This window comes from Perognathus longimembris, chromosome 6 (assembly GCF_023159225.1).
Source record: "Perognathus longimembris pacificus isolate PPM17 chromosome 6, ASM2315922v1, whole genome shotgun sequence".
Taxonomy (NCBI): domain Eukaryota; kingdom Metazoa; phylum Chordata; class Mammalia; order Rodentia; family Heteromyidae; genus Perognathus; species Perognathus longimembris.
Window position 1 is genome coordinate 86,463,015 of NC_063166.1, and position 24,726 is coordinate 86,487,740.

At 46.9% G+C, this 24,726-nt stretch overlaps 1 protein-coding gene across 5 annotated transcripts; it reads left to right on the forward strand.

Moving 5' to 3' along the window:
• The first annotated feature begins 1,215 nt into the window (after positions 1 to 1,215).
• Positions 1,216 to 22,973, forward strand: Tpd52l2 (TPD52 like 2). 5 transcript variants are annotated; one of them, XM_048349767.1, is made up of 9 exons: positions 1,233 to 1,391; positions 6,632 to 6,777; positions 11,465 to 11,613; positions 12,191 to 12,250; positions 16,679 to 16,780; positions 18,865 to 18,891; positions 19,805 to 19,846; positions 20,761 to 20,809; positions 21,357 to 22,973. In XM_048349767.1, exons 1-9 carry the CDS (start codon positions 1,373 to 1,375, stop codon positions 21,450 to 21,452), a joined length of 690 nt encoding a protein of 229 aa, XP_048205724.1. In that variant the 5' UTR covers positions 1,233 to 1,372; the 3' UTR covers positions 21,453 to 22,973. The 5 variants fall into 5 exon arrangements, with proteins under 5 accessions (XP_048205725.1, XP_048205723.1, XP_048205724.1 ...); XM_048349766.1 differs by lacking the exons at positions 20,761 to 20,809; positions 21,357 to 22,973 and having other exon boundaries at positions 1,231 to 1,391; positions 19,253 to 20,753; XM_048349764.1 differs by lacking the exons at positions 18,865 to 18,891; positions 19,805 to 19,846 and having other exon boundaries at positions 1,235 to 1,391.
• Positions 22,974 to 24,726: the final 1,753 nt, after the last annotated feature.

The window sequence follows — 24,726 nt, forward strand, 5'->3', positions numbered from 1 at the left end:
CAGGGATCACTGGTTGTCCCTGTCATCTCCAGTTACGTGTACAGGATGGCCAGGTAGGGTTGAGCAGGGAGGCAAGCAGAGAAGACATGTTATTGGGCAACCCAAAACAGGATACAGACATGCTATGGATTACACCTGTGGAGCTGGGAGCTAAGTAAAGGGAGGGGCAGTGAATGGTAGGTTTTGATGTCTGGGGACTGTACCTGCAGGGACCTGGCTGAAAGGGTGAAGTGCAGCGTAGGAGGATCAATTCTGAAAACTCAATTTAAGGATTTCATTCCAGGAGTAAATAGAAGGCAAATAAAGTTATGAGACTGTTTTCTCTTTCTCGTGTGTGTGTGTGTGTGTGTGTGTGTGTGTGTGTGTGTCCTGGAACTCAGGATCGGGTAACGTTCCTGAGGTTTTTTTGCTACCACTTGAACCACAGCTCCATTATCCGCTTTCTGGAGGTTAACTGGAGGTAAGAGTCTCACGGCCTTCCCTGCCCTGGTTGGCTTCGAACCGCGATCCTCAGCTTTCAGTCTTCTGAGTAGCTAGGATTACAAGCGTGAGCCACTACGCCTTTTGAAGGCTTGTGGACTCTTGGCAGCCCCTCGGCTAGCTGCATGACCATTTCCTCAACTATAAGCTGTGGTTCATCGGCGGTTGTGAAGGGCGAGAAAACATGGGCGCCCGCCCACAGCGCCGAGCCTGAGAATCCGCGCGGGCTCCCGCATTTTGTGCGGGTGTGAACTGCACGCTCAAGACCAGGCGGTCTGGGAGGCGCGGGGCCAGGAGTCCTAGAGTCCTGCCGGCCGGGAGGGCAGCGGCGCCTGCCGGGGAGAGCACGAATCTCCATCTCGTCCTTTCGGCGCCACCTTCGCTCCGGGACAGAGTGGGGGAAGTTCTTAGGGAGAGAAAAGAACTTACGGAAGTTCTTACAGAAGTCGGGGTGAGGCTGACCTCAAGGATCACGTCAAGGGTCGGACCCTGGAGGCTCTGACCCCGACGAGCGCGGCCGGAGCGTTGACGGGCCGCGCGCAGTGCCGAAGGCCGGGACCCGGGCCGCGCGAGGCGCTCCGCCGCTCCGCCGCTCCGCCGCTCCGCGGGCCACCTGTGCGTCTCGCGGGTGGAGTCGGCCTGGGAGGCGGCCCCTCCGTCTCGGCTTCCGGCCTCGCTACAGCTTCGGCCTATCAGGTTGGAGCGCACTAACCGAGCTCCGGCCCGAGCGGAAGTGGGCTGGCGCAGCGTTAATTACGCGACACCGCGGGGCCCACCACTTCCGCTGGCTGGTGTGTACTCGGCCGGCGACGCCCGGCGCTGGCAGCTCCGCTTCTGTGGCGCCCACAGACCCCGACTCCGACCCCAGCTGCCGCTCCGCCGCCGCCGGACCATGGACTCCGCAGGCCAAGGTACCTGCCAGGCCCAGCGCTGCACAGATGGGCCTCGGGCCGGCCCTCACTCCGACTCCGGGGTGTCGGCTTCTCGCTCTCCTGGGTCTCCGCCTCACGGCCCATCACGGCTTGGGTCTTGGGCCCCGAGACTTAGGGTGGTCGCAGTGCGCATCTCGGGCCGCTCCGAGGTCTGTTCCCTAGGCGCCGACCCCTTGTTCCCAGAGTGGCTCTCGTTACGCACCGCCTGCCTGGCCCGTGCTGGCCCCACTGCCCTTGGTCTGTGCGCTAGGGACCCCGTGGGAACCCCATCTGGCATTGGCCGTAGGCCGAGGCGTTGTGGCTGTTCCTCGCGTTCAGCCCAGTTCAGCCCAGTGCCCCTTGGGTGGCAACGTTGCTCTCAGCCCGGTCTACTTAGGGTTTCCTCATGGGGCGAAGGTGAGGTGAGTTGGTTACACCCAGCACTCTAGGCCGGTTTCCAGAACAGACACACACTCGAGGCCAGTATGTAATGGCCCCTCTGTGGGAAATGGAGAAGGCTCAGGACTTAGTAAAGTCTCGAGAAAGTAGTACAAAGTCTTCCGCTCTGACTGAATTCATTCCTGCATTGTCATTAGCTACGAGAGAAGTTCAGGAAGCCTTTCTACTGCTTGATCTGCATCAATATATCAGTTAAGAAGTAAAATTCTCAAGTTTTGATACTGGATGTTTTCGTGTGTGTGTTCTGGGGCTTGAACTCAGGGCCTTGCACTGTTCCCTCAGCTTTTCTGCTTGAGGCTAGAGCTCTGTCACTTAAGCCATAGCTCCACTTCTGGCATTTTGGTGATTAATTGGAGACAAGAGTCTCATAGACTTTCTTGATGGGACTGGCTTCGAACCGCAATCCTCAGATGTCCTGAGTAGCTAGGATTATAGGCGTGAGCCACCTGTGGTGGTGTGGGGTGGGGTAGTTTTTCTACTTTTGATGCCTGTCTATAAATAGTTCCTATTGAAAGTCTCTAGCTCTGATAAATTCAGTAGTTTTTATTATTTCACTTGCATCTCTGATTTAAACACCACTATCATTAATTAGATTCTGATCTTACAGGTGTATGACTGGAGCTCAGTGGTAAAGTACTTACCTGGCTAATGTGTGAGGCCCTGTGTTCAGTCCTCAGCACCACATAAAAACAGTAACAACAAAACACAAAACACTGACCACTTAACTGGTGCCAGACCCTAAGCTGTTTCTCACTTTTTATAATTTCATAGTAACCCATTGAGAGGATTTATCCTTGTATTATTTCCATTTTGCAGATGAATGTAGGCCTCCACCTCTTGCTCAGCTTTTTCAAACAAGGCTGGTGCTGTACTACTTGAGCCACACTTTTACTTCTGACTTTTTGCTGGCTAATTGGAGATGAGTTTTTCGAATTTATCTGCCTGGGATGGCTTATGTAACTAAGATCCTCAGCCTCCTGAGGCACCAGCTTGCTTGCTTTCTTTTTTTTTTTTTTTTGTCCTTCCTTTCTCTGCTCTTCTTCCTTTTTTTCCTTTTTCTATTTCTCTCTTCCTTTCCTATCTCCCTCCCTCCTTTTTCTCTCTCTTTTGGCAGGTTCTCTACTACTTGGGCCATGCTTCTAGTCCTTTTTTGCTTTCATTGTTTTTCATGTGAAATCTGGCCTCAGATCCCACAATCCTATCATTGGCCTTCTTTGTAATTTAGCTTATAGAACCTCTACCACTATGTCCAGATTTGGGTCGAGATGGAATTTTCCCAATATTTTTTGCCTAGGCTGGTCTCAAACTATAATCCTCCCAATCTCTGCCTCCTGAGTAGCTAGAATTACAGGCCTACTGAGCCTCGGCCCCATCATGCCTGCCTTGAATATACTGTCTTAAAGCTGAGTTCCCAGGGGTGAGGGCTCTGGATCACTAGTTTTGTCTGTGGCACCAGCTCCTCAATTATTTTCTGTAATACTTTTGGTAAGTATTACATTCAAGTCCTAGACTCAGCCTAGGGTTTGAGCTTGGGATTTGAATGCCTTCTACCCGTGAGGTTGCAATGAGGTTGTTATCATGTAGAATAACTATAAGTTGCTTAGTACATGTTTGATAACTGCCTAGTTTGTATCTGGGAGTAGTTTCTATAGGACCCAGTTTTAGCTTCACAGGCAGAAACTGTTTTGATGACCTTCACTTTTTTTTTTTCCCCTCTGGTGCGGGTCCTGGGGCTTGAATTCAGGATCAGAGTGCTGTCCTTGAGCATTATTACTCAAGGCTATGACTGCCTCTTGAGACATAGCTCCACTTTGGGCCTTTTTGGTGGTCAGTTGGAGATGAGAATCTCACGGACTTTCCCGCTTGGAGTGGCTTTGAACTGTTATCCTAAGATCTTAGTCTCCTTAGTAGTGACTATTACAGACGTGAGCCATTGCCCTCCCCCCCCCTTTTAAATATGTGAGAAAAGTTGTAGGAATTTCAAAGAATGTACTGAACTTGAGTAGCTTTAACATTGGATAGAAATGATGAAGTAATATCAGATTGATCTCAATTAAAAATCAGATTTGGATCCAGATGCTGGTGGGTCACTCCTGTAATCCTAGCTACTCGGGAGGCTAAGATTTGAGGATCACAGTTCAAAGCCAGCCTGGGCAAGAAAAGCCATGAGACTGTTATCACCAGTTAATTGTTAGAAAACCAGAAGTGGATCTGTGGTTCAAAGTGGTAAAGTACGAGCCTTAAGCAAAAAAGCTCAGGGAAAGCGCTCAGCCCTGAGTTCAAGCCCCATGATCGAAAAAATAAAATCAGAATCAGGTTCAGAAAGCAAGGGTAAGCAAATGCAGCCATGGTATTCAGTATACACTATGTGGAAAATGAACTATACAGCCTGTGGACAGGGACAGGATGGGGAAACTAGGAGAAAGCAAAGAAGGGGTGACACTGTCCAAAAAGAGAAATGTATGCATTACCTGACTTAAGTGGTAACCTCTCTGTATACCTTAATAATAATAAAATATTTAAAAAATAATAAAAGTGAGAATTGGAGCTGGGTATCGGTGGCTCACACCTGAAGGCTAAGTTCTGAAGATCACATGTGGTTCAAAGGCAGCCCAGGCAGGAAAGTCCATGAGACTCCTTATCTTCAGTTAACCATCAAAAAGCTGGAAGGGGGCGCAGGCTGGGCATATGACTTAGTAGTTGAATGCTTGCATAGCATGCATGAAGCCCTGGATTTGATTCCTCAGTACCACATAAACAGAAAAGGCCAGAAGTGGCGTTGTGGCTCAAGTGATTGAATGCTAGCAAAAAGAAGCTCAGGGACAGTGCCCAGGGCCTGAGAGTCCCAAGCCCCAAGACTGGCAAAAAAAAAAAAAAAAGGCTGGAAGTGGAACTGGCTCAAGTGGTAGAGTGCTAGCTGCAAGCAAATAAAAAAGCTCAAAGGTAGTGCCCAGGCTTGAGTTCAAGCCTTGGACCAGCTCACCTCCCCACCCCTGCCCTTAAAGTCAGAACTGAGAGTATTCTATATTTTTTAGTTTTTCCTTTTTTTAAAAAAACTGTATTTTTTTTGTCTTTTCTTTTTTGGTACTGGGGATCGAACCCAGGACATTGCACTTGCTAGGCAAGCACTTTGCTACTGAGCTACATCCCAGCCCTAGTTTTTCTTTTTAATGAGCTAAAACTAGGCTCTAAATTCAAGCCTTACAACCTAAGAAAGAAAGAAAGAAAGAAACAAACAACTGGGGGGCTGGGAATATGGCCTAGTGGCAAGAGTGCTTGCCTTGTATACATGAAGCCCTAGGTTCGATTCCCCAGCACCACATATAAAGAAAACGGCCAGAAGTGGCGCTGTGGCTCATGTGGCAGAGTGCTAGCCTTGAGCAAAAAGAAGCCAGGGACAGTGCTCAGGCCTTGACAAAACACAAAACAACAACAACAAAAAACAACTGGGCACATATATTTTATTACACTTTTGTTTAAGTTGTGTGGAATGAGCTCAGGGCCTGGGCGCTGTCCCTGAGCTCTTTTGCTCAAGGCCAGTGCTCTACCACTTTGAGTCACACAGAGCCACTTCTGGTTTTCTGGTGCTTAATTGGAGATAAGAGTTTCACAGACATTCCTGCCCAGGTTGGATTTGAACTGTGAACTTCAGATCTCAGCCTCCTGAGTAGCTAGGATTATAGGCATGAGCCACCAGCACCTACCTAATTCCACATTTTTACTAGCCTCACTAATTTGTACAAGAGGGGTTTGTTTTAGCATATCCATGCATGCATACTATGAACCATCATCAGACTCACTTGCTCTGTCACTCTCAAGTTATTATTTTTTTGTTCAGTTGTGGGGTTTGAACTCTGGGCCTGGGCACTGCCCCTTGCCCCTGAGCTGTTCAGCTCAAGGCTAGCACACTCTACCATTTGAGCCACAGTGCTACTTCCTGTTTTCTGGTGGTTAATTGGAGATAACGAGACTCATGGACTTTGCTACCCGGACTGGTTTTGAACAGTGATCCTCAGATCTCAGCCTCCTGAGTAGCTAGGATTACAGGTGTGAGCCACCAGTACCCAGCTTGTTTATTTTATTTTTTTAATGTTTTCCTCCCCTGATTTTGTAGTCTATTCCCCCCCCCCTTTTTTTTTCCTTCCAGTCCTGGGGCTTAAACTCAAGGTCTGGGCACTGTCCCTGGCTTCTTTTTGCTCAAGGCTAGCACTCTACCATTTGAGCCACAGCACTACTTCTGGCCTTTTCTGTTTATGTGGTATTGAGGAATTGAACCCAGAGCTTCCTGCATGTTAGGCAAGCACTCTACCACTAGCCACGTTCACAGTCCCAAACACATATTGTTTTTATGTCTCTGGCAGGCCATTTGAGTGGAAAGGGATACTCACTGTTTTTCTAACTAATTGTTTCTTCATTCTAAAAAATGGAAAATTGGTTACTTCTGGTTGCTTTTATTTTTAGTTTTGTATTTGCTTTTATTTTAAAGCAATGGTTTCCTACAAGGAAAGATGGTACTCGCACTAGATTAAGGCTTAGCTGGCTTGGCCTGTGTTTCTCATGTCCCAGCAGCATAAGATGGTGTGTTTGTATCTCCGATGTCTGAAACATCAATGCTGCTTTCCATCCAATGCCCAAACTGTCTTCATAGGCCTTTCATAGAGCAGGTGTCATTGGTCATTATTGTTTCTTAACATCTCTCTCCTTGGCTTTCCATTCTTGGCTTTCTTTCAACAGAGTAATAACTTATTTGACACCTTCTGACCTCATTTTGTTTCTGACAGACATCAATTTGAATTCTCCTAACAAAGGTATGCTGTCTGACTTCATGACCGACGTCCCTGTTGACCAAGGTGGGGCTGCTCGGACTCCTGCTGTGGAGGGTCTGACCGAAGCGGAGGAGGAGGAGCTCCGGGCTGAGCTTGTCAAGGTGCCACAGCTCTGTTGTCTATCCTGTGATCATGAGTTAAGCTCTTAAGTTGAAGACACAGAACATTGCCAGTACTGTAGAGGAATTGCTTAGGTGGCTGTCTACCTATTCTGTGTTCCCACCCATCTCTTTGTATATTCCTCGCTCCAGAGATTGGACTCAGCCATCTGGCAGAGGAGGCAGGGCCTGATCTCATCCTCCCGCCTTGGCCTGGTACCTTATAGGTGCTCTATGAGGAGAATGTCCATACACAGATGCCTCGTTAGGCATGCTTTCTGCTAGGATTAACACTTGACAATTGTTTTTAAAACCTCACAAATTGCTGTTCAAACTAATGACTCATGCCTGTAATCCTAGCTACTGAGGAGGCTGAAATCTGAGGATCAAGGTTCAAGCCATCCAGGCAGACAAATCCAAGAGACTTTATCCAGTTAACCAGCAAAAAGCCACAAGTAGAACTGTGACTCAAGTGGTAGAAAGTCAGCCTTGAGGGGCTGGGAATATGGCCTAGTGTTAAGAGTGTTTGCCTCATACACATGAAGTCCTGGGTTCCATTCCCCAGCACCACATATATAGAAAATGACTAGAAGTGGCGCTGTGGCTCAAGTGGCAGAGTGCTAGCCTTGAGCAAAAAGAAGCCAGGGACAGTGCTCAGGCCCTGCGTCCACGGTCCAGGACTGGCCAAAAAAAAAAAAAAAAGCCAAGCAAGAATGAGAGGCCCTAAGTTTAAGCCCCAGTACTGCACCCAAACAAAATAAAACCTTACAAATCTGTTTGCACTAGGTTGTGTGTGTGGCTGATGTTTGAACTCTGGGACTTGTTCTTGCTTGGCAGTACCACTTGAGCTATGTTCCTAGCCCTCTAATCATAATTTTTTTTTCAAACTAACCTCCAAGAGTTTTATTCCACCTGATAATAGAATTTTACCAGCTACTCACTTCAATTTTTACAATTACTGATGAACACCCCCACCCCACCCCCAGTATCTCACCAGGCAAAGTGTGGAACTTTGTTTGCTGCAGTCCTTTGCTCTGTCTCTAGGGCCAGTCCAGTTTTGTTTTTGCCTGTCCTGGGGCTTGAACTCAGGGCCTGGGCTCTGTCCCTGGCTTCTTTTGCTCAAGGCTAGCACTCTACCACTTGAGCCACATCACCACTTCTGGCCTTTTCTGTATATGTGGTGCTGAGGAATCGAACCCAGAGCTTCATGCATGCTAGGCAAGCACTCTACCACTAAGCTATATTCCCAGCTAGGTCAGTCCAGTTTTGATGTGCTCCCATCCAGGCTTAAATCAGAGCATAATCATCTAAAACATTTGGGCTTCAGCTTCAGCAACAGCTTTCAGACCATAGGGCCATCACACAGGGTCTCTGGTCCTGGGAAAAGAACAAGAATCCCAGGGTGACCACTTTGATTTTAGAATATGTTGACGTGGGGACTGAGAATATGGCCTAGGGGCAAGAGTGCTTACCTCTTGTACACGAAGCCCTAGGTTCGATTCCTCAGTACCATATATATAGAAAATGGCCAGAAGGGGCTCTGTGGCTCAAGTGGCAGAGTGCTAGCCTTGAGCAAAAAAAAAGCCAGATACAGTGCTCAGGTGCTGAGTTCAAAGCCCAGGACTGGCACAAAAAAAAAAAAAAAAGGAATATGTTGACTTGGAGACTGAGCACAGTCTTTTTGTCAGAGTTGAATTTCAAGGTGAAGTTTTGTGTCACTTAAAAATTTCAACTTGAGGGCTAGGAATGTGGCTTAGTGGTAGAGTGATTGCCTAACATGCATGAAGCTCTGGGTTTGATTCCTCAGTACCACATGCACAGAAAAAAACCGGAAGTGGCTCAAGTGGTAGAGTGACAGCCTTGAGCAAAAGCTCAGGGACAGTGCCCAGGCCCTGAGTTCAAGCCCCAGGACTGGCAAAAAGTAAAAATAAAAATTTCAATTTGAGCTGGACATCAGTGGCTCACACCTGTAATTCTAGGTATTCAAGAGGCTGAGATCTGAGGGTTGCAGTTCATTGCCAGCCTAGGCAGAAAAGTCCACTAACCAGCAAGAAAAAAAGCCAGATAGAGCTTGTCCTAAGTTCAAACACTAGGACCCGCACCAAAAATAAGATAAAAATTTTCAATTTGAACTGGGCACAGATGGCTCATGCCTGTGATCCTAGCTACTCAGGAGGCTGACTCTGAGGATCAAAGTCTATGAGACTTACCTCCAGCTAACCACCAAAAAGCAGAAAGTAGAAAAGTGGCTCTAGTGGTAGAATATTAGCCTTGAACAAAGAAGCCAAGGATACAGTGCCCAGAGTTCAAGCCCTAGTATTGACCTTCCCCAAATTTAATTAATTAATTTGTGGGTGTTTTGTTGAACCCTGTTGGTCATCATACCAGATGTGTGATGTTCAGGTCGCTGCTTCTGTTGTTGGATGATTGTGACAATGGTTTGGCCATAGGTGAGCATTTCTTGTTTCAACTGCTTCCTAAAGTAAAGTAGAACCTGGTGATAAGCAGGCCTTAAGGTTTTTGTTTTTGTTGGTTTGTTTTCAATCCAAGACCGGGACTCAAAGATCTCTTGATCTTATGCTTTTATCCATTGGCTGTTGCTTTACCTACCTTAGCCATACCTCCAACCCCTAAGTTGTTTTTCTTTTTCTTTTTTTTTTTTTTTGCCAGTCCTGGTACTTGAACTCAGGGACTGAGCACTGTCCTTAGATTCCTTTTGCTCAAGGCTAGCACTCTACTACTTGAGCCACAGCATCACTTCTGGCCTTTTCTGTGGTGCTGAGGAATTGAACCCAGGACTTCATGCATGCTAGGCAAGCACTCTACCACTAAGCCACTTTCCCACATTCCTAGCCCTTTCTTTCTTTTTATTGCTGTAAACCAAACCACTGTTCTGCTGAGTTTGCACTTGGGGCCTCAAACTTGTAGGTAGGTGCCTTACCTTTCAAGCCCTGCCGCCAGCCTTTTACTTTAGGTATTTTCCCCTCATTTTAGTCTTGGGTAAGTCTCAGACCTCAACCTCCTACCTATGCCTCCCAATTATCTGGGTCTACAGATATGAACTACCACACCCAGCTTGTTTGTTGAGATGGTGTCTCTTGCCAGCTTTTTTTGGCAGGGGAGGGGGGATTGGATTGGCCTTAAACTGTGTTCCTTCTGATCTCTGCCTCCCAAGAAGTGGGATTACATTACACTGTAGACTCATTTTTCTTTGTTCCTTCTTTTCCTTTATACTGGCACAAGGCCTCGAACTCAGGGCCTCAGACTCTTGCTTGGCTTTTCAGTCATGGAGTATTCTTCTACTTGAATCATGTTTTCTATGTTGCTCAAACTGGCCCCAACCCCAGTTTGCTCAAGTGACCCTTCTGCTTCAGCTTCCTAAGTAGCTTTTACTAGAAGGGTTCACCACTTTGCCTGGCTGAAAAGGGGTAGAGAGGATGTGTGTGTGTGTGTGTGTGTGTGTGTGATTTTATTTTTTTTAGCATAAATATTTACATAGGAAGTGAAAATATTCACTGAAGCTTTTATGACAGAACAGCTCCAAAGAGGGCTCCTTTCATTAGTCACTTAAAAAAAAAAAAAATCAAGTCTTCTGTAACCCACCTCAAGCTGCCTTAAGATACAACAGGGAATTTACTTTTTAGTCTGTGTAGCTGGCTTTTGCCAGGGCCTAGAGCTGAGCTATGAAACAGATGTTCTTTTTAAAAATTAATTAATTTCATTTTGGAGTCTTTATTGGGATGCCAGAGGTCTGCAGGCCTGCCAATTACAAAAACTTGCATCCAGGGACAGAGCTAGCATCAAGCTTTTAAAGACAAAGATCACCTGTTGGGTGGAGAGCAAGCCTCAGCAAACCATTATACATAAACAGAGCACTAGGAGCAGGGCTCCCCTGGGGCTAAACAACAAAATGTATCTACATCTTTCCAAAAGCTGGGCCATCCTGGCTCTGTTTAGCCTGGCTTGGAAACTTCTCTGTCACCTGAGGCTGGGTTCATCCTGTGGACTCTGGCTCTGCCTTTGCCTTTGCCTTTGCCTTGTTCTCACTGTATAGAGGATCTGCTGGGGTACAGCAGGAGCCATGCTGTACTCATGCACAGGTGTTTCTTTGTCACCGGAGGCTGGGTTCAGCCTCCTGTCAGCTCTGCCTCCTTGCTCTCCCCAGGCACAGTAGGGGCCATGCTGCCAGCACTTCTAAGTACTGTTTCCAAGCCAGATAGGGTACTCAGAGGAAGAAGAAGCTTCTGTCCTGACACTTGGACCCAGGAAGAGTTTTGACAGTTCTCTCTTGGTTATCCTGAGAGAGACTTCAGATTGCTGGGGCAGGGGCCTGTGTAGTGATTGGCAGCCCCAGCAGAACAATGTGGCTTGGGGGTGGAAAGTTGGAATGAATGGTTTTCCAGAAGGTACCAAATAAGCAAAACAGCTATTACAATAGGATCCTTTGTTTTTTCTTCTTTTTTCTTTTTTGCTGGTCTTGGGGCTTGAACTCAGGGCCTGGGCACTGTCCCTGAGCTTCTTTTTTGCTCAAGGCTAGCACTCTATCACTTGAGCCATAGCACCACTTCCAGCGGGAAATTCCAGTGGGAAATTCTTAAGTAATTCTGGAAACCTCAATGTAGCATGTGTAAGGATGTTGGTCACTTTCCTTGATAGCAATGACTTATCATGACACTTGCATGTTTTTCAGGTAGAAGAAGAAATTGTCACTCTGCGCCAGGTCCTGGCAGCCAAGGAAAGGCACTGTGGAGAGCTGAAAAGAAGGCTGGGCCTCTCTACCTTAGATGGGCTGAAGCAGAACCTGTCCAGGAGCTGGCATGATGTGCAGGTCTCTAATGCGTAGGTACCAGCCCCATAGTAAGTTGCCCCTGCTGTGGCATAATGTACAAGTCTGTAATGTGTAGGACCAGCCTCACAGAAAGCACTCCCAGGAGTATGCTTCTCTCTTGGAATGGGGTGTGTGTGAGTGCTTGGGCATGAATGAGTTCCCTTACAGCAGTGGGTACTGAGTGAGCCTTCTGGCAGTGATACCCAGAGGCCTTCAGTCCTTCATGTAGGGACTGTCCTTTTGTCTATTCAGAATGTAAAGTTTACATATGTTTAAGAAGGTGAATGGACATACTAGTTGTCCAAGCAGAAATTGACATGAAGAAAGAATTTCAGGGTCCTGATTGGCTGAAGCACTACTTAAGCCTTTAATCAAAATGACTTCTGTTTGTTGAAATGGACACCAGTTCTTCTCATGAGCATAAGGTCACAACCCAAGACCTCTGACTTGACATGTGACTCGGCTCTGAAGTTTGGCAGTGCAGCCTTTTGCCATTGTGTGGCCACAGGACTCCTCTGATACAACACACATTCCTCCATTCAAGGAAGGAGGATGGGACATTTTAATATTCAAACTTTCTGTTTTTAGCTATGTGAAAACCTCTGAGAAACTTGGAGAATGGAATGAGAAAGTGACCCAGTCTGACCTGTGAGTACTTGGGCTGCTAGTGCCCTTCTTTGACTTCCGCAGTTCCCTGTCCCTCAACTCTCCCTGGGGCAGGGAAGCTATATACTCTTGGTATCAACCCTCTCTTAGTGTTCACTGGCTATTTTTCTTTTTCTTTCAGCTCCTGGCCTATCTTTCTCTTTCTAAGTACAAATAGGGCTATGTGAGACAGGGTACAGTAGCTGAGATTCACTCAGTGCCAGTGACCACACTCTTTTTTTTTTTCTGTGTACTGGCACTGGTGCTTAAGCTCAAGGGCTTGAGCTCTTGCTCGGCTTTTTTGCCTGTGGCTGGCATTCTCTAACTTGCTGTCCCTCCACGGCTAGCTTTTTGTTGGCTAATTGGAGACAAAAGTCTCTCAGGGTTGGGAATATGCCCTATTGGTAGAGTGCTTTCCTCGTATACATGAACCCCTGGGTTTGATTCCTCAGTACCACATATGTATATATTTTTTAAAAAGCCGGAAGTGGCACTGTGGCTCAAGTGGTACAGTGCTAGCCTTGAGCAAAAAGAAGCCAGGAACAGTGCTCAGGCCCTACGTTCAAGCCCCAGGACTGGCAAAAGAAAAAAAAAAAAAGTCTCCCAGATTTGTCTGCCTGGGCTGACTTCAAATAGCAATCTTCAGATCTCAGCCTCCTGAGTAACTAGGATTAGCCACTGGCTCCCAGGTCTTGTTGGTGAATTTTTGTCTTTTTTTCTTGCACAGACCAGCTGTGGGGGGTCTTAGAGCTTCAGCTGTTCTGAGGGGAGTTTGGGTGGGACTATGTGGGCCAAACTGATGGATCCTGAAGTCCTGTTGTCTCCTCTACTGTACCATCGATTACGTGGAGTATCAGCACTGTACATACCATGTGTGGACAGTTGTGTGCTTGCAGAACTAAGTGCAGAATGCCTCCTTAATCTAGAGAATAGCACATCATTTATGGGTACTGATGATTGTGTCCTGTCACGAAGTAGAGGAATGTATGTTTTAAAGGGAATGCTATTGTAAAGATTGGCTAGTGGGGCTGGGAATATGGCCTAGTGGCAAGAGTGCTTGCCTCCTATACATGAAGCCCTGGGTTTGATTCCCTAGCACCACATATATAGAAAATGGCCAGAAGTGGTGCTGTGGCTCAAGTGGCAGAGTGTTAGTCTTGAGCAAAAGGAAGCCAGGGACAGTGCTCAGGCCCTGAGTTCAAGGCCCAAGACTGGCAAAAAACAACAAGAATGGCTAGGACCTTGCACACTTGGTCTGAAGGAAATGCTGCTGGACTTGCCTTGAAGGTCCCTGGGGACCAGCTTGGTTTGCTGTGTGTGGGACCTTTGGGTCTAGTGTCCTGTGGTGCCCGGAAGCTCTGACAGCTTAGCCAGCTGTTGCCCTAGGTATTCCAGGGACATGAGGGAAGAGTGGGGGACTGCCTTTAGGGTTGCACTAAGCAGTGGCTCTGCTAGGGCTCTGGACAGGCTCATAAGCAGACTCTAAGAAGATCATTTTGAGAGGGGTGTGTGTGTGTGTGTGTGTGTGCGTGTGTGCGTGCATGAAGCTGTCTGACATAGAGCTGCTGGAACACTACCTCAGGTGGTTTTCTGATTCCTCAGGGAAGTGAGGCTCAGTGTCTAAATGTGGCTGGTGGGACACCCCTTTCCGAGCATTATCCCATCCCCTGGAGTCTCACTGGTGACTGTTGGTAAAAGCTGTCATGATGGTATCTCTGTAATTGGGGACTTTTCTGCACTGAGAACCCAGGAGCACAGTGCAGCTTGAGGGCCAGGAACTGAAATGCTGAATCCTCTGCCTGGGTGGGACCTATTCTGGTTAGACTTCAGGAAATAGGCTGCTGGTAGGATTTGACACCTGTAGCTTGTGCAGGGAAAGGTGAGCTTGAACTTTTTTTTTTTTTTTCCTGCCAGTCCTTGAACTCTGGTCCAGCACTGTCCCTGGCTTCTTTTTGCTCAAGGTTAGCACTCTACCACTTGAGCCACATTGCCATTTCTGGCTTTTTCTGTTTATGTGGTGCTGAGGAATCAAACTCAGGGCTTCATGTATACAAGGCAAGCACTCTACCACTAGGCCATATTCCCACCTCCGCTCTCGAACTTTTATGAGCTATGTGTTTAGATTCTTTTCAGCCTGTAGCACCTTTGGAGGGCAAGAATAAAAAGTAGGGCTTCCGTAGGTGCTGTGATGTCTTCCTCTCTCGACTTCAGGAAGCTGTGTGTCTTCTTTGTAGCTGAGATGCCTCTGGGACTTCCTTTTCTTGGCTAGCCACTTCTGTAAGTGGGAACAGCCAACTTCTATGGGTCACGAAACTTACCTTGTTATATTCTTTTTATATAGATATATCTTAAAGCCTGCAGTTTATAGTGGATGCATTTGAATTCTTTGGGCTATAGGTGGCAGCATAGCTAAAGAATGTCAGCCATTGCCTGGTGCCTATAGCTCACACCTGTAATTCTAGCTACTCAGGAAGCTGAGTTCTGAGGACTGAGTGTGGTTCAAAGAAGCCTGACCAGTCAAAAAATTCCCCAAGAGATTCTTATTTCCAATTAACCACTCAAAAACCAGAAGTGGAGCTGTGGCTCAAAGTGGTAGAGCACTAGCCTTGAGCAAAAGATTAGGGACAGGGCCCAGGCCTTGAGTTAAAACCCCACAACCGACCAAAAAAAAAGTGTCAACCAAGCAGTGACTTCTAGTTTTGCAGGCAGACAAGATGGTCTAGGTGTGGACGTGTCTGTCTGGCCAGACAGGTTGTAACCTCCGGTTAGTCCTACTGGGAATGAGGCATCCTTGAAAGGACTCTTCTCTTAACAAGTCTAAATAACTTTCCCTGGGAGGCATAGCCCAGTATTCACTTACAAGCTCAGCCTTCTCATTCTTGTCTTGTAGTGATTTCCAGAGCACCAATAAGTATATGTGTTTGTATGTCTGAGGGCACAAGGTTCTCAAAATAGTCCTACAGCACTGGAGCTCGGGAAAGAGGTGGAGATCTGGGATGATGATTTTTCTATTTTCTTTTCCTTTGAGACAGAGCTAGCCCACGCTGATCTCAACTTCAAGGTCCTCTTGCTTCAGCCTCCCAAGTTCTGAGATTTAGAAGTATTTATCATCAAAGCTGCTATATTGCTGCATTTCTCCTCTTTTTTTTAATGGGGATGGAGACCCTAAATTTGTATTTCTACACTAAATGTTGCAGTCCTTAGTTGCCACAACCTGGTATTTTATACCAAAAAAAAAAATCCTTGGTTCCCATACTGCTTATTGCTTACAGATAGTTTTGCTTCCCTGGCTTTGTCAGGAAAGTGCCAGGTGACAGGCACAGATAATGCCAGCCAGGCCAGAAAAAAGCAGAATAGTCTTCTGCAGGCTGCCAGACATACCCTTGTCCAGCCTTTGTCAGTCTACTTGGTCTGTGGCTGACAGATGCTTTCACAGTCTCCTGCAGGGAGTGAGAATGGAATGAGAGGAAGGTCTTGCAAGGCTGTTACAGGTGCCTGCTGTGACCTGATGACATCAACAGGGACTGGAGGAGCCTCATCTTCTGGGGAGGCTGGTCAGCTGCTGTCCCTCAGGCTTGACCTAGTTTTCTGGGAATAAACTCTTCAAGTTGCTCTGGTTGTGCTAGGTGACCTCATAAGTCCCACCTAGTCCACTAAGCTCTAAGCTCTTCCAGCCTCTCTTAGTGAGGCTCTGTGACCTAAATGTGTTAAATTTGGGGCTTGGTCAAAGGTTTTGTCACTGTGGAGGCTTCTAGGTCTTTTGCAAGAGTCAGAGTCCTTAGGTGTTGATTTTCTTGGCAAGCCTCAGATAGTCTACCATCCTTAAACTCCTCCTATTATTGTTGAGGGGCAGGAAATGGTGCTAAGACCACATTATTATACTCTGGAGAGGATATGAGAATGGTACATCTGGAAGGATGTTATCAGACAGGGCAGAGAGTGAAGGACTCCTCAGTCTGGAGAAGGTACCACATAGGTGCCAGCTTATATTGGGGACATCCTCCCTGGATGCAGTTGAGCTTTTGTGAAAAAGAGACAGGGACACTTTGAGTTGTGTTTGCTTGGTCCCGGAGCTGTGAACTTTGCTTGCTGATTTTGTCTGTTCAACCATTTTCTTAATGCACTGGTGTGCTTTCAGACCCTGTACCTCTGTGGCCTGTTTTCCCTGTAGCAAGCATGTGTTGCATTTCCCAAGCAATCCTAGGTGCTGTGGGAAGGCCAGAACTAAGTTTTAAGATGATGTCCAGGTAGAGCTAAAACCCCTGGGGGCAGAGGAGCCAGAAGACTGCCCCCTCTGACTCTGACTTAGTGCTTACCACCTGCCAGACTCCTTCCTTCTTCTCCCTTGAGTGTTCTCTTTGTGCTTTGTTTTCTTGGCTACATAGCTGCCCTTGCTGTTTGGTGGTTCTAACAGGTATGTCTTCTTCCTAGCTACAAGAAGACCCAGGAAACCCTCTCACAGGCTGGACAGAAGACATCTGCTGCCTTGTCCACTGTAAGCTCTGCTATCAGCAGAAAGCTTGGAGACATGAGGTGAGACCCTCAGCCTGGTCAAATAGTCTAGAGACTCTGTGAAGCCCACTTGCAGCCAACACTCAGAGTTTACCCTTGAGGCTTGGATCAATCTGCCTGTGGACTTTTGGGGGAAGGAGGTGGTTCTCTGCTTCCTGTTGTCTGCTTTTAGTCACTTCTGTATTCCTGAGGGGATCATTAGTCTTCAGTGTAGCTCTGGATGCTTAGGTCTCTTTTCCAGTAGGACTCTGTCAAAGGCAGTGATGTGGCCTGGAAATTAGGGCCCAGAGGGGATGAGGCAGAGCATAGCCTGTCTGTAGGAGCAGTCCTCAGCATGATGTTTCCTTAAGGTGTCTGCCTGGCCTAGGGCTGGCCAAGCTACATGGTGGTAAGCCTGGTGACAGTTGGTCACGCCACTGCTGTCCTGGCCTTGTTCTCAGGGACTAACATGGAAGTGAGGCAGAGTTCTCAGAACCACTGAAAAGGTGCTGCCCACTCCTTCTTGAACATGTCCATCTTACCCCAAACTGCACTGGGTACACAAGTGCCTGTCTCCATGAGGACCACTCTTTTACTTCTGGGTGGCTTACTCATTTAAGTGTTCTCACTTTCTTCTGAGTTTGTTGAGAGCATCCAGGTGGAAATATATAGAGCAAGCCCTGGGTACTGATGGAAATGTGAACCATATGCAGGCATTAATGCTAGGATAGTCTTGACTGGATGTTTGGCCTCACTGCTTTGGCATGAATTGGGCCAGCCAGGGTGAGCAAGGGCTTCAGAAGAACTGTCTCTTCAGGGCTGGGGATATGGCCTAGTGGCAAGACAGCTTGCCTCGTATACTTGAGGCCCTGGGTTCAATTCCCCAGCACCACATATACAGAAAACGGCCAGAAGTGGCGCTGTGGCTCAGGTGGCAGAGTGCTGGCCTTGAGCAAAAGGAAGCCAGGGACAGTGCTCAGGCCCTGAGTCCAAGGCCCAGGACTGGCCAAAAAAAAAGAACTGTCTCTTCAGATGGTTGATTATGTCTAAAGTGCCCAAGGAGTTTTTTCATTTGCTGGTGTCTCTCCTGGAAAGGGCACTTTTGTTAGTCTTTGTACTAATTGTGTGAACTCTGACCTTTTGGGGCCATGGCAGATACCAATCATCTCACCAAATGTTCACAGTAGTTTCTGAGGCCAAAGTCCTTCAGTCTCCTAGTTTAGTGACAGTGGCTTGAGAGTTGAGGGCTTCTTGAGAATGACATACTTAGAAGACTGCCAGTGTGAGTACAGGTAGATGATCTGTTGTGGCACTTTCTGACCCTTGGGTCCAAGGCCACAATGGGCCTCTCCAGAGGCCCATTGCTTCCCTAGGGCCTCTGATGTGCCTGGGGCTAGAAGTGATGGGGACAGGGAGCGGGAACTGGATTTGTGTCAGAATGGCTTATCCTAGGGTTCCCACTGGCCCAAGTGACCTGGTACAAGAGGAGCCAATCTCACCTCCATCCAGGTAGTGCTGAGCACATTCTTTAGGGCTTCCTTCCATGTTGGGAATGGCGTTCTTTGGCTTTAAGCACATTAAAGGTGGAAGTCTGGTTGTGCTGTAGAGAAATGGCCAAAAATGCTACCCCAGCAGCCACTCTTGCACAGGCTGGCCTCTGATTGAGGTGACAGAGCCTAGAGCAGAAATACTTGTCCTTGAGTGTGTTTTAGGTCCTTTTATGGTGCTTTTATTTCCGTTTAGTTTTAGAAAGCATAGGCCACTCCATGGACATAGTGTCAGACCAGCTTTCTGGTAGTACAAACCAGTCTCATTGTAGTACATTCTCCTGACCTCCAGTGTGGACACGGAGCCTTTCATACACGAGACTATGCCCAGAAATAGAGAATTATGGGCTGCTTAGTTGCTGACTGCTCTCCCATAAGCCTCTTGTGGAGTACCATGTCCTTCTATTTCTGCTGGTGTGGGTACTAGAGGAGCAGCTGGAGTGTTCTTCTGCTCACACTGCCTTATGAAGCATGAGCAGAGAGGCCTAGGGAGTTGTGGGAGTGGAAGCTGTCTTATGTGGTACTGGCCTCCTTTGCTTAATGCTGCCTTTCTTCTTTCTTCCTGCTGCCACCATCCAGGGCTCATCCGTTCTCCCATTCCTTTAGGTAAGAGTGATCTTGGATACCTTTGTGGAAGGCTTTTCTCTGAGGCAGGGCTCCTTGGGAGCTGTGCTGGGTGGAGGTGGGTGAGCCCGTTTGACAAAAACTCACCGCACCGCAGCACCCACCAGGCATCTGCTGCTTTGAAAGCATCATGGTCCATATAGGGCTGCCATCCCTGGCTTCCTTAGCAAATATGTCTACTCTGGGTGCTTGATGGACATGTTTTGCGTGCCTGCTGCTGGACAGCGTGTGGTGGACCTGGCCTGACACTGTGAATGTGTTTGTTTTGATTTTATTCCTGGAGAGAGGCACTCGCCTGTCGATGGTGATGCTGACCCTAGCCCTCTGTTCTCTATCCTTTCAGATCCCAAGTCCTGTTTCCTTGCTTCATGACGAGCAATCCTGTCCCTCAAGCTGTGTTTTCTCTCATTAGTCCCTTTAATTGCCTTTAAGTAATCCTGACAGAAGTCCCTTCAATACTGTGTAGCATTGCCATATCCTTGTTGGTTATGGGAAGCCAATTACCAAATCTAGAAATCTGTGACTAAATATTTTAACTTAAATTACTGGGAGTGTTTTTCTTTGACCAAGAGATCATTTATCTTGCTGTGTGAGTATATGAAGGTTCTGTGGACTGAATGTTTCCAGAAGCTCCAGGCTTAGGTTTCCTCACAACTTGCCTATTTTAACCCTCTTCCTCTGGTAGCCTTGGATACCTCCTGTGGAGGCAGGAGAGGAGCCTAGGGCAATTTTCCTTCTGGACATTGTCCAGAGGGGCCAGTATCCCCTTCGAAGGCCCTACCACTTCCCCCACTTATAAGTTAGTTTATATATAACCTAGGCTGGCAGCTTGTGCTGATCTAGCTCCCTTCGGTAACTTAACTTCTTTCTCTGCTCCTACCATGCTTCCAAGCAGCAGCTATTCCATCCGCCACTCGATAAGTATGCCAGCCATGAGGTAAAGTATGCTTACTTGTGTGGTTCCAGAGTCACCCCTGGGTAGGGGCAGGGCAGCTCTGTCATTATACCAAGTACTTCTGTTTCTCCCCATGTGGGAACTCCCCAGTAACAGGGTCATTCCCCTGGTGGCTTCCTTTTAGCTAAAGGCTGGCAAGGAAGAGCTAAAAGGAATGAAACTCTTCCTGAGGCCTGCATAGCACCCCTATCCTGAATTTTGCAAACTTGGTCCTGGGTGCCTAAGGGATCAGTGAGAAGAGGACAGAGAAGCTGTACTCAGAAGTGGGCTCCCATTAGAGTCCTCATGCCTCTGAGCCCCATGGAAACACTACAGTAGCATGATCTGTCCCTCCTCAAAACCACTTTGCAGAGCCCATTCTTGTCATGGAGACTCTGTTGGGGACTTGGTATTTTGAGGACTGGTGGGGTGGAGGCTACCTGCTTCCTTACACCTCCACAGTTAGAGAACTGTCCTTTGCTTTCCTATTACTTGACTTCATATACATGAAGGCCATGGGCCTTACCATAATCCCAGTATGGAAGAGCCAAGGATTCTCCACCTCCACTTCCCAATGTTGTGGACAAAATCTAGGGCCTAAAGTATGTATTAAACAAATGCTCTACCACTGAACTTTATCTCAACCCTGCCTGGGATGTATGGAACACCTTGCCCGGAACATGGTCAGGGGATATGGATGGCTCCTGTGTGACATTTGGCCTTCCTGAAGTGGTCCTGGCTGGATTCTGCCAGGGCCTCCCCCACTCCCTTTCTGACATGTTATGTTTTTGCAGTGGAGCTCAGGTTCTTGTTAGGGAACTATCTAGACATGATCTTAGCCCTAAAGTTCTTCCGATTAAGGAGAGTGGCACTGCAGTTGCTCATCACACAAACACCTCTCCCTTCTTTCTTTAAAGGAACTCTGCAACCTTCAAGTCATTTGAAGACCGAGTGGGGACCATAAAGGTAACTGTCCCTGGACTGTTGGTTCTCATAATGGGATTGGGATATGGTCTCTCACATCAACTTCTTTATTGTTGTAGACTCAAGTTGCAAGAAGTCATACAGAGGTTCCTTGAACCCTTTACTTCATGCCATTTCCTACAGTGATAACATCCAGCAGAACTTGGGTGCAGTCTCATGTCCAGGACACAAAGACACAAAATGTCTGTCTACCAGGATCACACTTTGTGTCTATAACCATGCCCACTTCCTCATGCCCCTGCTTTGCAGACCGTAATCTGTGTACCTTTTTTTTTTTTTAATTTAAAGAAAGTTTCTTAAGTGGAATCTCACAGTATGTTGCCTTTGGGGATTAGCTCTCTCCATTCTGTATAGTTTTCCAGAGACCCATCTAGGTTTTGGTTGCCTGTCAGTAAGTAATTCAATCCATTCCATCTGTGAGCAGTGTTAACACTGCATAAACTTATGTAGAGAATTCAGCATGGGCTAGTACCTACCGTGTATGTGCAATTGTCTTAGGTTTTCTCTCTTGATCTTTTTTCTTCTGTAGTCTAAGGTCGTGGGTGGCAAAGAGAATGGCAGCGACAACCTCCCTTCCCCCACGGGGAGTGGTGACCAATCTCTGCCGGATCACTCACCTTTCTAAGAGCCTGGAAGAGCTCACCAGCCACAGAACACATGCAAGCACATCTCCTCACATCTGCCACTCTGCAACGGAGCCACCAGCCAGGGCCGGTGAAGAGCTGATTTTGAGGACAATCATGCTTGTCTGCGTGCAGCTGTGGCTGCTGCCTTCGCATGAGTTAGAGAACACAGTCTTGTACATAGATGTTTTACACTAAAGTTCATAGATGAAGCAGATCACTGTGCCATCCTTTCTAGGGCCACAGCAAGTGGGCAGGGTGGAGGGGTACTGAGCCAAAGCCCACACTTCCTTTGAAAATTAGCTCACTAGAACATTGAAGGAGGAAGTGTTGTGAGTATAAATGAGTGACATTTTCTAACTTTCCCTCCTTAACTCAAAAGGGAATATATTCATATGAGATTTACTGCCTGGTCAAAGGCTATATTTTGAGATGCTAGATTAGAAAGACTGTTCATTTTCTGAGACTCTAGAAAGGAAACATTGTCAGCTGCTGCCTGATTGTTACACTAATGACCTGGCTTTGACAGAAACAGATTTACTATTTTTTAAATGCAACAGACTTTTCAAAAATTAAAATTAGGCAAAACAGCTTTAGCCTCATTGTTAGGGAATATTTCTTTGGACTTAAACTGAAATTCAAGCCTTATATCGCCTTATGCTTTGTTTATAATCTTTTTATATATATAAAATAAGAGTTCTTTAATGGGTTCTAAGCACTCTGTAGAATTTTACATGAGGATCTTATTGCACCCTGCCTGTTTGTTACCAATCTATGTGTTTTATTTCTCCTTGTATGCAAAACCTGCTTCTCTCAAAGACTCACACTGACTCCCTGCACTGGCCATCAACCTCATGTGCCTGTGGGGCCAGCGGACTAGTAAGAGAAGGGTAGCTTTGTCTTTAGCGTCCCATGAAAAGGTACATGCCCCAAACAGGGCTTCCTTCCTTGGACCTGGCCTGGCTGGCCCAGCTGTAGGTGGTGACTCTGGCCTGCCTGTTTACTGCATACAGTATGAATGAGAAGCAGAACTAGCCCCACGGGTTAGGTCAAGGATGAGTTTATGAGTCAGTCAAAAAACCCTGTTGTAATCTTTACTCAAAAACTGCAAAAATTTCTTCCCCATTTAAAAATTTCTGCACCCTGACAAAGTTTCTTACACCAGGACCCTTTGAGTTGAGTGGTGTGGTCTGGGGCACAGGGAAAGCTCTGTGCTTATGTGTCTTAGCAGGGCACTGAAACCTTACCTGCTGAGTGCGTGTCTGTGTCCTCTTCCTGGGGAAATGGCTGCTCAGTTCACAGTATCCTGTTGATCGAGCATGACAAGTGCTTTGGCCACATTGGACACCCTTGGGGGACTGAAATACACACATGGCTGGAGAAGAGTCCTACTTGGTGTCCATTTTCCAGGACTAAGAACTCACTTGTGTGAGTAGGCAGTGTGAGTGCAGGTCACTGGTGTGTTTTCCTACAGTGCATAATGGGAAATTTGTCAATAAAGCATTCCTTTGGGGGAAAGTCCACATCTGTTTGGTGTGTCTTTTGAACAATAGCAAAAGAGTGGGGAGTAAATCAGCATGTTAAGTCTTTGCTGCTATAAGCCCCACACCCTTGGGAGATGCAAGCAATAGACGATCAGAAGGACAAATTGGCTCATACTTGCAATCCTAGCTAATTAGGAGACTCTCTAACCACCAAAAAGCAGGAAGTGGAACTGTGGCTCAAGTGGTAGAGCACTAGCCTTAAGCAAAAAGCTCAAGGACAGCACTTAGTCCCCAAATTTAAGTCCCAGGACTAGCACCAAGAAGAAAAAAGTGCAAATTGCAAGTCTGATTCTGTGTATATAAAGGAAACTGTCAAAGCCAAGAGGCTCTGGAAGAGGAGACTGCCAGCTTACAGGTTGGGCCTGTTACTCCAGGGGCTTGCTGGCTAGTCAGGGCCAGCCTTACTGAAGGGGCCTTTCTGCTCTTTTCCTGTTCCCTGTACACTAGCTCAGTTCATGTTGAGCTGAGCTGTTATAGTGTAGAGCCAGGAGCTTTGGCTCCTACTGATCCTGCTAGGAGTCTGAATCATACCCAGCTGTAAGGAACTTACCTGGCAGTGGGTATTGGGAGGGAGATCCTAGCCAGGCTTGGTGGCTCACGCCTATAATCCTAGCTACTTAGAAGGCTGAGATCTGAGGATTGTGGTTCAAAGCCAGCCTGGGCCGGAAAGTCTGTGAGACTTATCTTCAATGAACTACCAAAAAGCCAGAAATGGCACTGTAACTCAAATGGTAGAGCACTAGTCTTGAGCACAAAAGCTTAAGGAACGTACCCAGGCCCTCATTTTAAGCTCCAGTACTGGCACATACTCAACAAAAGATCTTATTCTTGGACTAGGAGCTTGAGGGCCATGGAGATGTATTTGCCATCCCATGCCCAGAGATGAGGGACCACTTGAAGTAGTTGTAACTGAAACCCCTAAAGTGTTGAGTGGACAAAGCAAGTTGGAGTTGCTGGTTTAGGTCAGAGGGCTGAGGCAGGGGTGGGTTAGATCTGGCAACAATCAGATCTGGGCTGAAACTTAAGGTATATCAGCCATAGGAAAGCTCACCTTCCAACTGTAAAAGATGGGTGGTGGGTGATGCAAGGACTCCTTGTTTTTAATTATGTTTTTACTTGAGTAGTTGTACAAAGGAGTTGCCCAGAACGCCATCCATGTTGTGGTTGTCAGTAATTCATTCCATTCCATTGCTGAGTTAATGAATACATGCATGTTAATTGATGTTACCCCTTTCATCATTCTCCAACATATCTTCCCAAACCCCTTCCTCACAATTTTCTTAATTTTGTAGGTATGCATTGAACTTCATGATTACATTCTCTCACCCTTTCATACATCTACTCCCCTTCCCTTAATCTTGCTTACACTTTTCATGTACCCATTTTCTGGTATTTATTTTGTTGGATTTATAAAGAATTACACCATTTGAGTTCTCCCCTGAACCTACCATATTTTGGTTATTTATTTTGAACTCAGGACTGGGTGCTTAGGATTTGAAGAACTTGCTTTGTTTTGCTAGCCCTGGGCTTGAACATGGGGTCTGGGCACTGTCCCTAAGCTTCTTTTGCTCAAGATTAGCACTCTACCACTGGAGCCACAGCTCCACATCCAGTCTTTTCTGTTTGTGTGGTACTGAGGAATCGAACCCAGGGCTGCATGCATACTAGGCAAGCACTCTACCACTAAGTCGCATTCCCAGCCTGACCTCCTTGTTATAAAGTAATTTATTTA